Source organism: Ranitomeya variabilis, chromosome 2 (assembly GCF_051348905.1).
Source record: "Ranitomeya variabilis isolate aRanVar5 chromosome 2, aRanVar5.hap1, whole genome shotgun sequence".
Lineage (NCBI taxonomy): Eukaryota > Metazoa > Chordata > Amphibia > Anura > Dendrobatidae > Ranitomeya > Ranitomeya variabilis.
The window spans coordinates 1,078,060,306-1,078,076,252 of NC_135233.1; the positions used below are offsets into that span (position 1 = coordinate 1,078,060,306).

At 40.7% G+C, this 15,947-nt stretch overlaps 1 protein-coding gene across 1 annotated transcript in view; it reads right to left on the reverse strand.

Annotated features, from left to right (window-relative positions):
* The window catches only part of LOC143808706 (cytochrome P450 2K4-like), a 101,138-nt gene extending 95,089 nt beyond the window's left edge, over positions 1-6,049 (reverse strand). Inside the window, exons 1-2 of the mRNA XM_077291636.1 lie at positions 5,969-6,049; positions 864-1,051 (exon numbers count right to left, since the gene is read on the reverse strand). Of these exons, the coding sequence (XP_077147751.1) occupies positions 864-1,037 (174 nt within the window). The 5' untranslated portion in view covers positions 1,038-1,051; positions 5,969-6,049. The remainder of the gene's footprint in view (positions 1-863; positions 1,052-5,968) is intronic.
* Positions 6,050-15,947: the final 9,898 nt, after the last annotated feature.

Genomic DNA, 15,947 nt, shown 5'->3' on the forward strand with positions numbered 1-15,947 from the left:
ATCAGGATAATAGCCAAACCAGAATCTCAATTTGCAGACATTTTGTTTTGGGTACTGCCCCTCATCAGTGCAAAGGGGCAGTACCCCGAAACACAGTGTCTGCAATTTGAGACACTGACTAAGTCATGTGACAAGGCTCGTTAAATGGTCAACATTGACTTGTAGGATTGCTACTTCCAATAGGTGGCACTAGAGTTCGAGTTCTCTTCCTCTCTGAAGAGACAATTTGCATAATTAGCATATATTCTCTTATGAAATGGTTCAACATTTCTGAAAGACCATAATTATAAGATCTGTCCTGGGACCATAACCATGGATGAGACTTGTCGCTCCAGATATAGTTAGTGAAGACCTGTCAATGAAGAGCCGGCCTGAGGTGGTGCCAGACTCGTCTCATCTCCGGCTATAGTCCTAGACCAGATGTTCTACATGTATTTTCTATGAACAATGACGTGTAGTAGAGAAAAATATATCTGTTTGCAATCATGAAGGCAGGCTCTGATTCACGCCGCCCCCAGTATGACAGGTTATTGAATGGATGAATTCCACTGTTACTGCACATATGAAAAAAAGTTGTAGTTTTGATCCAAGTTGCGTAAAGAGATCTCATTGGATGGAGCCCAAATCTACTGAGCCATCTCTTTATTTGCCTAGTACCTATTCACACTGAGCTAATAAAATTAAATCATTATGATACTACTGCAATGAAATAATTTATAGAACCCCTGGTATTGACTTTTCCATTGACTGTAAACCATCTATGGCCTGTATTCACAATGGAAATAACTCTCTCTTCCTGATATTCGCTCCTTCATTTTCTTTATACAAAACACACCAGACACAAAGTGGTTAATCAGTATTACCTGCATAAATGTGATATGAGGTTTTCTTATGTCCATTATGTGGATGTTTCCAATGATCGGTAAAGGTTTAGGTCCAGGTGGGAAATTTTTGTCATTTCCTTGTTTTTGGTTCCTAAATGTGTTCACCAAAAATAAGATGACAACGACGGAGAGGAGAACAGTGACCAGGTCCATGGTGAAAGGGAGTTCTGCAAAAGTTTAACGTGAGATAGAAAGATAAGAGTTTGCTAGAAAATAATATTGGTTCACAAAGATTATTTCATTACTGCAGAAAAATAGACAATAAATCTACTTATGACTTGTAAGAGTAACTACAAGAAATACAAAACTGACCACGGTGAGTCTATCTGCAAAACCTTCTGCATGATATGAATTATTCTAGAGGAAACTTCCAAAAAAGGTATAAAGAGATAGCAATGAAATTAATTGTAAACTGCATTATTGTCATAGGAATATACTTATGAAATTGAGACACTTAGAGCATAAATTTGTTTATTTGTGGGTACTCACCAGCCAAGGCAAGTTGTACCTTTCTTTCTTGGAACCCTAATACTATCAGACTCACTTATTATAGACTCAGACATGGGAGAAATTTTCAGCCCAATAAGGAGGCAGTCATCAAATGCCCCAAAAATGTTTAGCCTTTAGCCAGATATGTCTGATAGAGTAGGTTAAGAGCCCACCAAAAAAGGTAGCCTAGACATGGCTGCTGGGCACACATGACTTTGCCAATTTATTTTCTTTATTATTACCTTTATTTTCTAAGTATATTCTATATAGCAGTAATGCAATCTATATTTCATATACTCAATGTTTGATAATATCTGATTGCACACAGTGTGGTGATGCACTGTTTGGTAGATAGCTTAGATAGATAGATAGATAGATAGATAGATAGATAGATAGATAGATAGATAGATAGATAGATAGATAGATAGATATGAAATTATTTGTAAACTCCATTATTGTCATGTAGACTATGCTTATAAAATTGAGGTAGTTAGAACACAAATTTAATTTGTGAGTGCACACCAGACCTGACAAGGAATACCTTTCTTTCAAGGAACCCTAATTCTATCAGACTTACCTCTTATAGGGTGAGACATGAGAGGAATACTCAGCCCACTAAGTAGGAAGTCGCCAACTGCAAATGGCCTTAAAATATTTTGTTTTTTGACCAGGGAGAGGTAAGTCTAACAGAAAAGACTAGGATACCATTAAGGAAAGTTCACCTTATAGTGGCTGCTGGGCACAAATCAATAGTTACATAGTTATTAAGGTTGAAGGAAGACTTTAAGTCCATCTAGTTCAACCCATAGCCTAACCTAACATGCCCTAACATGATGATCCAGAGGAAGGCAAAAAAAACCGATGTGGTAAGAGTAAGCTCCACCATGGGGAAAAAACATTCCTTCCCGACCCCACATACGGCAATCAGACTAGTTCCCTGGATCAACGCCCTATCAAGGAATCTAATATATATACCCTGTAACATTATACTTTTCCAGAAATGTATCCAGTCCCCTCTTAAATTTAAATAATGACTCACTCATTACAACATCATACGGCAGAGAGTTCCATAGTCTCACTGCTCTTACAGTAAAGAATCCGCATCTGTTATTATGCTTAAACCTTCTTTCCTCCAGACGTAGAGGATGCCCCCTTGTCCCTGTCTCAGGTCTATGATTAAAGAGATCATCCGAAAGGTCTTTGTACTGTCCCCTCATATATTTATACATTAAAATAAGATCACCCCTTAGCCTTCGTTTTTCCAAACTAAATAGCCCCAAGTGTAATAACCTATCTTGGTATGGCAGACCCCCCAGTCCTCTAATAACCTTGGTCGCTCTTCTCTGCACCCGCTCTAGTTCAGCTATGTCTTTCTTATACACCGGAGACCAGAACTGTGCACAGTATTCTAAGTGTGGTCGAACTAGTGACTTGTATAGAGGTAAAATTATGTTCTCCTCATAAGCATCTATGCCTCTTTTAATGCATCCCATTATTTAATTTGCCTTTGTAGCAGCTGCCTGACACTGGCCACTGAATATGAGTTTGTCATCCACCCATACTCCCAGGTCTTTTTCATTGACGGTTTTGCCCAGAGTTTTAGAATTAAGCACATAGTTATACATCTTACTACTTCTACCCAAGTGCATGACCTTACATTTATCCCCATTAAAGCTCATTTGCCATTTATCAGCCCAAGCTTCTAGTTTACATAAATCATCCTGTAATATAAAATTGTCCTCCCCTGTATTGATTACCCTGCAGAGTTTAGTGTCATCTGCAAATATTGAAATTCTACTCTGAATGCCCCCTACAAGGTCATTAATAAATATGTTAAAAAGAAGAGGGCCCAATACTGACCCCTGTGGTACCCCACTGCTAACCGCGACCCAGTCTGAGTGTGCTCCATTAATAACCACCCTTCCTATCCCTGAGCCAGCTCTCAACCCACTTACACATATTTTCCCCTATCCCCATTATTCTCATTTTATGTAACAACCTTTTGTGTGGCACCATATCAAAAGCTTTTGAAAAGTCCATATAGTCTAATATCACATTAATGCAGTCCAAATTTCATAAATTCTGTTTTGGCTAATACTTTTATTGCACAGTGTGATGCTGCACTTTTTGATAGATACCCTTAATGACTGTGGCCCAGTCCATTGTTTGCAGATGTCAGCACTTAATCTCAGTTGAATGTAAGTCCAATGACGCACAATCAATTGAAATGTGTTCCCGCACAGAGACAAGCTCTCTGCACAGCAATATTGATGCCAGATGCTGGCCAATCAGAAGCCAGCAGCTGACATTAGTGCAGCGGATTATGACATCACTCCCATGCGCCGACACATTGATGTCAGCTGCTGGCTTCTGATTGGCTAGCATTATTATATCTGGGCAGCAATACATTTCAATTGAATGTGCATCAAAGGATGCATAATTAGCTGAAATAAAGGTCTGACATCGGCATCCCCCTGAACCAGGACCAGGATGGGGACATTACTACAAGAAGGGGATGAGGATAGAGCATTTCTGCAAGATGGAGACCATGATGGGGCACATTACTGTACTACTACTATGTTTGCCAGAACTTGTGTATGGTATTTGAAGCTAATTGTAAAACAATATTACTGTATGTGGCCAATTAAGGGAAACAAAATTGTAAAAATGTAAAAAGAAAATTCTAAATAAAAGCATGAAAAAATATTTTGTCACTGAAAATGCTGTCTTATATGTAAATTAAAGTAAACAAAAAGGTGCACGTTTGTTATGGCCAAATTCATAAGGACCCTAAAGCTCTAAAACTGTAACCATAACCCATACGATGAATGCCATTTCAAAATATAAAATGAACACATAAAAAATGTACAAAAAAATCATCTGAATGTGTATAGAAAATAAAATGGTTTCACTAAAAATGTCACTTTATGCTGCAAAGAATGCAGCCCCCCAAATTCAGTATATATATGGCAGTATATGGTACATGTGCGTCTTGGCGTTTCAGACTGAGCACTGGATTATGTTTGATCTTGACTGTTTGCTTGTTTTTGCCGCTCTGTCCTCCTACTATGCAGTTGCAGGTGTTTGCCAATTTTAGTCTTTGCTGTCACTTGCGACTAGTGTTGAGCGATACCGTCCGATACTTGAAAGTATCGGTATCGGAAAGTATCGGCCGATACCGTCACAGTATCGGAATCCAATCCGATACCGATACCCGATACCAATACAAGTCAATGGGACTCATGTATCGGACGGTATCCCTGATGGTTCCCAGGGTCTGAAGGAGAGGAAACTCTCCTTCAGGCCCTGGGAACCATATAAATGTGTAAAAGAAAGAATTAAAATAAAAAATATCGCTATACTCACCTGTCCGACGCAGCCGGGACTTCAGCGAGGGAACCGGCAGCGTTGTTTGTTTAAAAATCGCGCTATTACTTGGTTACGTGAATTCCCGGCTTGTGATTGGTCAGGTCGGCCATGTTGCCGGGACGCGGACCAATCACAGCAAGCCGTGACGAAATTACGTCACGGCTTGCTGTGATTGGTCCGCGTCCCGGCAATATGGCCGCCCTGACCAATCACAAGCCGGGACGTCACGGGAGGCTGGACACGCGCTCATTTTAAAATGGGCGCGTGTCCAGCCTCCCGTGACGTCACGGCTTGTGATTGGTTGCGCCGCGATCAACCAATCACAAGCCGGGAGGCTGGACGCGCTCATTTTGAAATGGGCGCGTGTCCAGCCTCCCGGCTTGTGATTGGTTGACCGCGACGCAACCAATCACAAGCCGTGACGTCACGGGAGGCTGGACACGCGCCCTTTTTAAAATGAGCGCGTTTCCAGCCTCCCGTGACGTCACGGCTTGTGATTGGTTAATGGCGGCCATGTTGCCGGGACGCGGACCAATCACAGCAAGCCGTGACGTATTTTCGTCACGGCTTGCTGTGATTGGTCCGCGGCCCGGCAACATGGCCGCCCTGACCAATCACAAGCCGGGACTTCGCGTAACCATGTAAAAGCGGGAATTTTAAACAAACAACGCTGCCGGTTCCTGCGCTGAGGTCCCGGCTGCGTCGGACAGGTGAGTATAGCGATATTTTTTATTTTAATTCTCTCTTTTACACATTTTAACAATGTTAAAATGTGTAAAAGAGAGAATTAAAATAAAATGTTGTTCCGATACCCGATACCCGATACCACAAGAGTATCGGAATCCCGGTATCGGAATTCCGATACAGCAAGTATCGGCCGATACCCGATACTTGCAGCATCGGAATGCTCAACACTACTTGCGACCTGTTGTAATCGTATTTCTAATAAAATTTATATTTCCATTATTTTGGACTAGTGCACTGAATGCAAATAGTGCAGTAATGTATAGTCTTGTAAAAAGTGAAGTATTGAAACACAAGAGTTGTATTCATCAAGTATTTTCACCGATTTTCTGGCATCAATATGTAACAAATTTTATCCCTGGTAGTGACAACGAAGACTCAAGTAAAATTTATTTAAAAAATCCCATTAATGCCAAATTCTATATGCAAGAGGTAAGAAATTGTGAAAAGTATAGGACAATATTGAGAATGTGTCATCTTACCTGTCCTGTGGTGAGGCGCACAGTCTTCTTTGTTCTGCCTTCTGCACTCAGAAAACTTTTATATCAGTGTTGAACTTTAAAACAACTCCACCCCGTACTTAACCCATAGGGCGCTGTGAGAAAATGAGTCGGCAGTTTTCATTAACCTACCTACATTTCAAATACACCGGAGTTCCCTGCATAACATATTAAAGGGAGCCTGTCAGTGCGTTTTTATATATAGAGGTATTGGTATGGCTAAATACGTGATTGTCCCCCAATAATAATGATATCTTTTTTGTAGAGCTTTGATGTACCAGTCAAGAGAAATCTTGTTTAGAAGAAATATGCAAATCAAGAAGGAAGTGCATCGAGGACATGTGACTACAATTTGACTACTTTAAGTGCAGTGACACGCCCCCCGAGCACTTCCTGCCTGATTTTTACATGTCTTCTATACTTGATTTCTCATGACTGGCACATCGGATCTCTATAAAAAAGTATCATTGTTATTGTGAGACAAATTCCAATAGAATCGGAACACCAATTTTATTTTTTAAAATGATAGCCTTTGAAGGGGAAGTATTTTATGCTGATAATAAAGGTTTCCAACATTATTAAATTAACGGAAAAGCAAATGAATGTGTCATAGGAGATCCTTACAGTTATCACTGATGTCAAATTTATCATACCATTCTGACATTTTATGAATTTGAGTTTTTGCAGAACTTTTAATGATCTTTCCATTAAATCACCATCGTTTGCCCTCCTGACACTTCTCTGAAGGAGAAAGAACTTGCTTCACCCCTTGACTTGTTGCTCGTAAAGTTATCTAGTCAGTCTACAATCTTCTCTCTCTTTCCAGGATTCCTGCTGATCTCTCACTTTTACACCTCATAAAAAAAGCAAAATCCAGCACAGACAACATGTGACACAATAAAAAGTAGAAATAAAATCTGTAGTGACAAGTAATAATACTTCAGAAAACTAGCTGATTTTGACGCTTGGTGACTTTTGATGGTATTTATTGATTATTATCCTCTTAGCATTTGTTTCAGGTTTATTCTTCATCTTCACATTTCCAAACACAGAACATTCTATTATTCCATCAAATTAGCAATATGAGTGCTTTATACCATCATTTTAATAGAGGGAGTCGAAGTAGCCCTTGTGCGCGAGGAAGCCCAAAATCCCCACTGCCACATAAGAAGACACCAGTATGAAGAATGACGCACACTAGGTGCGAGCTATCGGGTAGATTGTACGGTGACTCAGATGTTGCATAACTTTATTAATCCCCTCTCCATGGATCCAATAGTAGCAGCATATTGGCTGCCTCTATATTATAAGGCCATTGACTGTATTCAGGTATATTGATAGTAAAATAGCTTTTGCAGTAATATAATATCATATTTTCACTACTGTTATTAACAATCCCTGCATACATTTTACTCAAGACTACAAGTTTTGTGTTTCAAGCTGAGAAAAACTAATTTCACCTTTTTCTCTGTTTATATCCTGCTTATCTACTATGCTCTTTGGCAACTCTCCAAGTTATCCCTACCCGCACATACTGTAGTTGTATAATAGGGTTGTTCCATGAGCAAAGTAAATCTTAAATAATAGGTCTTGGAAAAATAAGTACCACATTTGGATGCATAGAAAAATAAATGTTCCTGTGCTGAAATAATCTTTTAAATGTGACCCTGCTATGCAACGTGTTATTTCCTGTGTCCCACCATGTGGAGCTGCTCTAGTTGATGGTTGGGACATAGCACAGATCTTGACCAGGGAAAACAGGAGTTTCTTATCATAATTCAATATACAGAAAACACAGCAGGGGCTTACAGCGGAAGTAAAGGTACCTTCACACTAAGCGACGCTGCAGCGATCCAGACAACGATGCCGATCGCTGCAGCGTCGCTGTTTAGTCGCTGTGTGGTCGCTGGAGAGCTGTCACACAGATGGCTCTACAGCGACCAATGATGCCGAAGTCCCCTGGTAACCAGGGTAAACATCGGGTTACTAAGAGCAGGGCTGCACTTAGTAACCCGATGTTTACCCTGGTTACCAGCGTAAATGTAAAAAAAAAAACACATACTCACATTCCGATGCCCGGCGTCCGCTTCCCTGCACTCCTCCTGCATCCTGTGTCAGCGCCGAACATCTCCGGCATCTCCCACAGAGCAGAGCGGTGATGTCACCGCTCTGCTTTACGGCCGGCACTTACACAGGATGCAGGAGGAGTGCAGGGAAGCTGACGCTGGGCACCGGAATGTGAGTATGTGTTTTTTTTTACGTTTACGCTGGTAACCAGGGTAAACATCGGGTTACTAAGCGCAGCCCTGCCCTTAGTAACCCAATGTTTACCCTGGTTACCAGAGAAGACATCGCTGGATCGGTGTCACACACACCGATTCAGCGATGTCAGCGGGAGATCCAGCGACAAAATAAAGTTCTGAACTTTCAGCAACGACCAGCGATCTCACAGCGGGATCCTGATCGCTGCTGTGTGTCAAACACAACGATATCGCTAGCCAGGACGCTGCAACGTCACGGATCGCTAGCGATATCGTTGTAAAGTCGCTTAGTGTGAAGGTACCTTAAGGGCACGTCTCACAGTGGCACTTTGGTCGCTACGACGGCACGATCCGTGACGCTCCAGCGTCGCTCTATTATCTCTCCAGCATCGTAGACTGCAGTCACACTTCGCAATGCACGGCACTGGAGCGATAATTTCATGACGTATTTGCAATGCCATTTGCCATAAATTGCTATGACATCGTATACAATATCGTGCACACCTTTGTTACACGATGCGATCATGCCGCCACAGCGGGACACTTGACGACGAAAGAAAGTTTCAAATGATCTGCTACGATGTACGATTCTCAGCTTGGTCCCTGATCGCAGTAGCGTGTCAGACACAGCAAGATCGTAAGTACAGTACAGACCAAAAGTTTGGACACACCTTCTCATTTAAAGATTTTTCTGTATTTTCATGACTATGAAAATTGTAAATTCACACTGAAGGCATCAAAACTATGAATTAACACATGTGGAATTATATCCTTAATAAAAAAGTGTGAAACAACTGAAATTATGTCTTATATTCTAGGTTCTTCAAAGTACTCACCTTTTGCTTTGATGACTGCTTTGCACACTCTTGGCATTCTCTTGATGAGCTTCAAGAGGTAGTCACCGGGAATGGTTTTCACTTCACAGGTGTGCCCTGTCAGGTTTAATAAGTGGGATTTCTTGCCTTATAAATGGGGTTGGGACCATCAGTTGTGTTGTGCAGAAGTCAGGTGGATACACTGCTTATAGTCCTGCTGAATAGACTGTTAGAATTTGTATTATGGCAAGAAAAAAGCAGCTAAGTAAAAAAAAATGAGTGGCCATCATTACTTTAAGAAATGAAGGTCAATCAGTGCGAAAAATTGGGAAAACTGTGAAAGTGTCCCCAAGTGCAGTGGCAAAAACCATCAAGCGCTACAAAGAAACTGGCTCACATGAGGACCGCCCCAGGAAAGGAAGACCAAGAGTCACCTCTGCTTCTGAGGATAAGTTTACCTGAGTCACCAGCCTCAGAAATCGCAGGTTAACAGCAGCTCAGATTAGAGACCAGGTCAATGCCACACAGAGTTCTAGCAGCAGACACATCTCTACAACAACTGTTAAGAGGAGACTTTGTGTAGCAGGCCTTCATGGTAAAATAGCTGCAAGGAAACCACTGCTAAGGACAGGAAACAAGCAGAAGAGACTTGTTTGGGCTAAAGAACACAAGGAATGGACATTAGACCAGTGGAAATCTGTGCTTTGGTCTGATGAGTCCAAATTTGAGATCTTTGGTTCCAACCACCGTGTCTTTGTGCGATGCAGAAAAGGTGAACGGATGGACTCTACATGCCTGGTTCCCACCATGAAGCATGGAGGAGGAGGTGTGATGGTGTGGGGGTGCTTTTCTGGTGACACTGTTGAGGATTTATTCAAAATTGAAGGCATACTGAACCAGCATGGCTACCACAGCATCTTGCAGCAGCATGCTATTCCATCCGGTTTGTGTTTAGTTGGACCATCATTTATTTTTCAACAGGACAATGACCCCAAACACACCTCCAGGCTGTGTAAGGGCTATTTGACCAAGAAGGAAAATGATGGGGTGCTACGCCAGATGAGATGGTTTGTGGTGAGCTGGACCACAAAGTGAAGGCAAAAGGGCCAACAAGTGGTAAGCATCTCTGGGAACTCTTTCAAGATTGTTGGAAGACCATTCCCGGTGACTACCTCTTGAAGCTCATCAAGAGAATGCCAAGAGTGTGCAAAGCAGTCATCAAAGCAAAAGGTGGCTACTTTGAAGAACCTAGAATATAAGACATATTTTCAGTTGTTTCACACTTTTTTGTTAAGTATATAATTCCACATGTGTTAATTCATAGTTTTGATGCCTTGAGTGTGAATGTACAATTTTCATAGTCATGAAAATACAGAAAAATCTTTAAATGAGAAGGTGTGTCCAAACTTTTGGTCTGTACTGTATATCGCTGGAACGTCATGGATCATGCCGTCGTAGCGACCAAAGTGCCACTGTGAGACGGTACCCTAACACATTTTCCTGCCTGTTTTATCACAGGAGCGAGTGTTTCTGAAACGTCACTAGTCTTGTGAGATCATCATAAATCAAATCAGTGGTGTAGTTGCTTAAATGGACACTGGCTTTACAAAAAAATAAGAACCTTATTTATCGCAACAATACTGCTAGATGTTGAAGAAAATTAATTACCATATATGTACCTGACAAACAGTATAGCAATCTGGTTAAGGTTTTTAGTCAGGGAGATAATATTATTGTAAAAAACAAAAATGTGAATTTGAAAATATTATACACATTTAACTTTTTACATGCCTGCTTGACTATTCCGATTTGGCAACTATACATTCCCTCAAGGTAATATGCAGCATAATTTGATGGAGAAGGAATATAATAAGTAGGAGGATGGTGTGCAGCAGTAGGTGTACAAGAATGGGGACATAGAGTTGATACAGGTAATGGTCAAGGGGTTGACATTCAAAGTGAAAACAATGGTGATGACAATGCAGGCCGTGGGAACAAACCATTGCAACAGATGATGAAAATGATCCAATGGGTCAGATCCATTTGTCGTGCAGGCTGGCAGAGCAAGCTATAGGCTTTGTTGGATGGCAGTCATGTTGTTACCATTAAGTAAAGGGTTGGCTGTTGGGTAGCCTTGCTTTGCATTCCTTGCTACAAAAACAAAATGGTGAAAGTTCTCCTACTTTTGAAAGGGAGTCCACATTTTTTCACAACTAGTTTAGAAGTCGTTACTAGTGTTGAGCGATACCTTCCGATATGCATTGGTATCGGTATCGGATAGTATCGGCCAATACTGGCAAAATATCGGATCTCGCCGATACCGATACCTGATACCAATGCATTTCAATGGGACGCAAAGTATCGGAATGGTTCCCAGGGTCTGAAGAAGAGGATACTCTCCTTCAGGCCCTGGGATCCATATTCATGTGTAAAATAAAGAATTAAAATAAAAAATATGGATATACTCACCTTTCCGGCGGCCCCTGGACTTTACCGATGTAACCGGGAGCCTCCTTCCTCAGAATGAGCGTGTGAAGGGCCTTCGATGACGTCGCGGCTTCTGATTGGTCGTGTGAGCGCTCATGTGACAGCTCACGCAACCAATCACAAGCTGCGACGTCATCGCAGGTTCTTCACGCGCTCATTCTTAGGAACGGAGGCTCCCGGTTATGGCGGTAAGGTCCAGGGGCCGCCGGAGAGGTGAGTATATCCATATTTTTTATTTTAATTCTTTATTTTACACATGAATATGGTTCCGATACCGATTCCCGATATCACAAAAGTATCGGAACTCGGTATCGGAATTCCGATACCGCAAGTATCGGCCGATACCCGATACTTGTGGTATCGGAATGCTCAACACTAGTCGTTACTTCTTCACTTTTAAAATTTCTAAGCACACTTGTTTTTGTTCCCTAAATACAGGGCAAAAGCTTAGAACAAGGATGAACTCTCATCGCCATACAATAAGAGAAAAAAGAATGGATCTACCTGTGGCAATACATTTTTGTCTCCCTGATCACAGTATTATGGACAAGAAATTAAAAGGTAACTTCAAATCTCAGAGAGACAGAAGAGTCTGGGAATATAAACTGATGAGGACCTTTGACACACTCAGTGCAGGAATGAATGTGTCGCATGGATTTATGTCTTTTTACGTCAATTAAGGAATTTGCTCCTCAGACCCTGTGGGATCATCATAGCATAGAACCAGACCCCAATCAGAGGACAACAAAACAATCACAATCCTTATCTATAAACTGTTCGAATATTTATGGACATAACTGTTTATCATTCACATAATGGTAATTCTGCTTCACGTTACCAGCCTTATCTATGGAATTTTTCTGTGCTGTGTTATGCATAAATATGTAATTCTTAAGAATTTCTTTTAGTCTATGCCTGATGAAGGGGCCTGAGTAGTCTTGAAAGCTTGCAGTTTGTTACCATCTTTTCAGTTAGCCATTAAAAGTTATCAACCACTGAGGACTCTCAATTCTAAATATTTTTGAATAATTTTAGACACCTCATGTTAAAGCTTTCTGTATTAGGAGCAGCATCTATATTTCTAACTTCCCAACTCACGCTCTGTGAAGTCTCAGAGGGAATATTAATGCCAACCGTAATAATCACAAAAGGCAGCAACAGGTGAGTCGAGTTCTTGAGTGAAAAAGTGGCTATTGTGTCCTCCTGATAGAGAAAAGTGAGCCAAGTTTAGAGGTAAAACCAGTTCATCTGGTATAAGCGGTAAACTGATTAAGAGCAAGTGAGTTTATAGAGTGCAAGTGAGTTTCTATATGGAATGGTTTACAATGTATGTGACTTTTTCTAAACAATCAATGATAAAGTTACACCCATAAACTCATTTGCCTTAGCTCGCTACTATATCAGCTTATGAAAAGCCATAGCTTAGGACGGTCACTAAACTATCGGTCAAAATCCCGCAGAGCATGAATTGACCCTAAAAGAGTTTACACAGCTTTAAGTTATCCTTGTTTCCATTGTCCTTTCTAATAATGTATTACATTGACAGCAAAGTTACCGTAATTCTCTCCCTACATTCCCAATAATGTTATAACAAGCACAATAATATACAAATGTGTATAGTCAGTATAACTATATAGCAGGTTTTGGGACCCGATCTAAGGTCTCAATTATTATTATTTTTTTGTTAGGTGTGAATTAATTTGGGGGTTTCATCTTGACTCTAAATTAATATTAGAAAATGAAAATGAATTCTGCATAAAGGAATAACACAACAAAAATAGGCACAAAAAGTAATATTTTTTAAATGCTTTTTCCCTTTTATCCCCCATAGCCAAAAAACTACAACAATGTGAGTTGAAGCAAAACAGTGTATCAGGTAAAGTACCCTTCATCAGGCAAGTGGTAGAAAAATTAGAAGATGTTGGGGAGCGTTCCCTAACTCCACTCCTCAAGAGCCACCAAAAAATCAGGATTTCAGGATTTCCTTAGTATTGCCCAGGTGATAATTCAATCAACTGTGCAATATTAACCCCATAACCTATTACTTGCCAAATTAGCAATTTTTTTTTTTTTTTAATGACAGATTTTTAATGATTTTGGGTTGTAAAGAATCAGAAACATAATTTGCCAAATTTTTACAAGTACAGAATTTTCAGAAACGGGCGTCCGAATATTCAATTAAAAATGACAATGACATGATTTCCTGCTTTGAAACCATTCATTTTACAAACACAACACAAAAAATTGGACCTAATTATAAAAATTATAAAATCTTCATTGCTAGAAGCAAAAGATTAGGCGTCACAAAAAAAGACATTGGTAGATAAAGGGTTAACCCCCAAGGGTTGTTTGCATGTTAATAACCAGGTCAATTTTTACAATTCTGACCACTGTCCCTTTATGAGGTTATAACTTTGAAAGGCTTGCATGAATCCCAGCGATTCTGATAATGTCTTTTCGTAACATATTGTACTTCATGATATTGGTAAAATTTCCTTGACATTACTGCATGTATTTGTGAAAAAAACAGAAATTTGACGAAAATTTAGAAAATTTTGCAATTTTCCAACTTTGAATTTTCATGCCCTTAAATTACAGAGATATGTCACACAAAATACTTAATAAGTAACATTTCTCACATGTCTACTTTACATCAGCACAATTTTGGAACCAATTTTTTTTTTGTTAGGGAGTTGTAAGGGTTAAAAGTTGACCAGTAATTTTTCATTTTTACAAAACCATTTTTTTCAGGGACCACATCACATTTGAAGTCACTTTGAGGAGTCTATATGAAAGAAAATACCCAAAAGTGCCACCATTCTAAAAACTGCACCCCTCAAGGTGTTCAAAATCACATTCAATAAGTTTATTAACCATTCAGGTGTTTCACAGGAATTTTTGGAATGTTTAAAATAAATGAACTTTTTTTCACAAAAAATTTACTTCAGATCCAATTTGCTTTATTTTACAAAGAGTAACAGGAGAAATTGGACCCCAAAAGATGTGCAATTAGTCCTGAGTACACCGATACCCCATATGTGGGGTAAGCCACTATTTGGGCGCATGGCAGAGCTCAGAATGGAAGGAGCGCCGTTTGACTTTTCAATAGAGTTGAGCGACTTTTACATTTATAGGATCGAGTCAGGTTTCGCAAAACCCGACTTTGTCAAAAATCGGGTAGGGTGAAATCGGCCGATTATTGTGTAAAGTCGGGGGCCGCCTGAAGCACAAAACCCAATGCAAGTCAATAGGGAATCAAAGTCGGCAGAGAATGGAAGACATGAAAACACCTACAGTGCCCATTTTAATTCCAAAAACATCAATTCTTATTACTGAAGCTTGTCAATCTTAATTTACTTTATAATAATAGTTAGGCATTGAAAACTTGGGGTCATTTGGCTAAAGTTGTGGGGGGGTAGGGCTGACTCAAGTTTTTTGTTGGCCCAGGAAACGCGGAATACGTCACGGCGGTGGAGCAGGGAGAGGTAAGTATGTCAACTTTGGAAGTGCTGTGATCCTGAGCAAGCAGTGGGGGCCCACTCATTGGCGACGTCACTGGCACAGGGCCCCTCATAGTACGGCAGTGTGTTTGATGGTGGGTGGCACCTCCCACCGGCAGAGACACTTTTGTGTACTATGAGGGGCCCTGTGCCAGTGACATCGCCAACGAGTATGCCCCCGCAACTGATGAAGGAACCTGCACTTTAATCTGAACCTTCCTCTTTGTCCCCCTGTAAGGTGGTATAGTATGCGGGAAGGGAAACCTGACTTTCAGCAGGGTCAGATTCTGGCTGTGTAGAGTGCAAGGGGAATGTAGTGGTCTGGGTCAATGTACCAGCAGACTCATCTAGCAGTGGCTGGGCAATGGGCAGGATGAGGAGGAAACACAGATATAGGCCCAAATAATAAAGAGGGCTAAATGCAGTTCAAATGTGGTAACAGGACTAAACATGAGGCATTGCTTTGTTCAGTGGAGGAAAACTGCAATGAGCGGCAGACACAGTTAGTACGCCCAAATAATAAAGTAGGCTAAATGCAGTTCAAAATTGGTAACAGGACTAAACTGGCGGTGTTGCTTTGTTCAGCGGAGGACAATTGTAAGGAGTGGCTGACAAAGTGAGTAGGCCCAAATAGGTAACTAGGCTAAAAGCAGTTCAAAATTGGTAACAGGACTAAACTGGCGGCGCTGCTTTGTTCAGCGGAGGACAACTGTAATGAGAGGCTGACACAGTGAGTAGACCCAAATAAGAAAGTAGGCTAAATGCAGTTCAAAACTGGTAGCAGGACTAAACTGGCGGCGTTGCTTTGTTCAGTGGAGGACAATTGTAAGGAGTGGCTGACACAGTGAGTAGGCCCAAATAAGTAAGTAGGCTAAAAGCAGTTCAAAACTGGTAACAG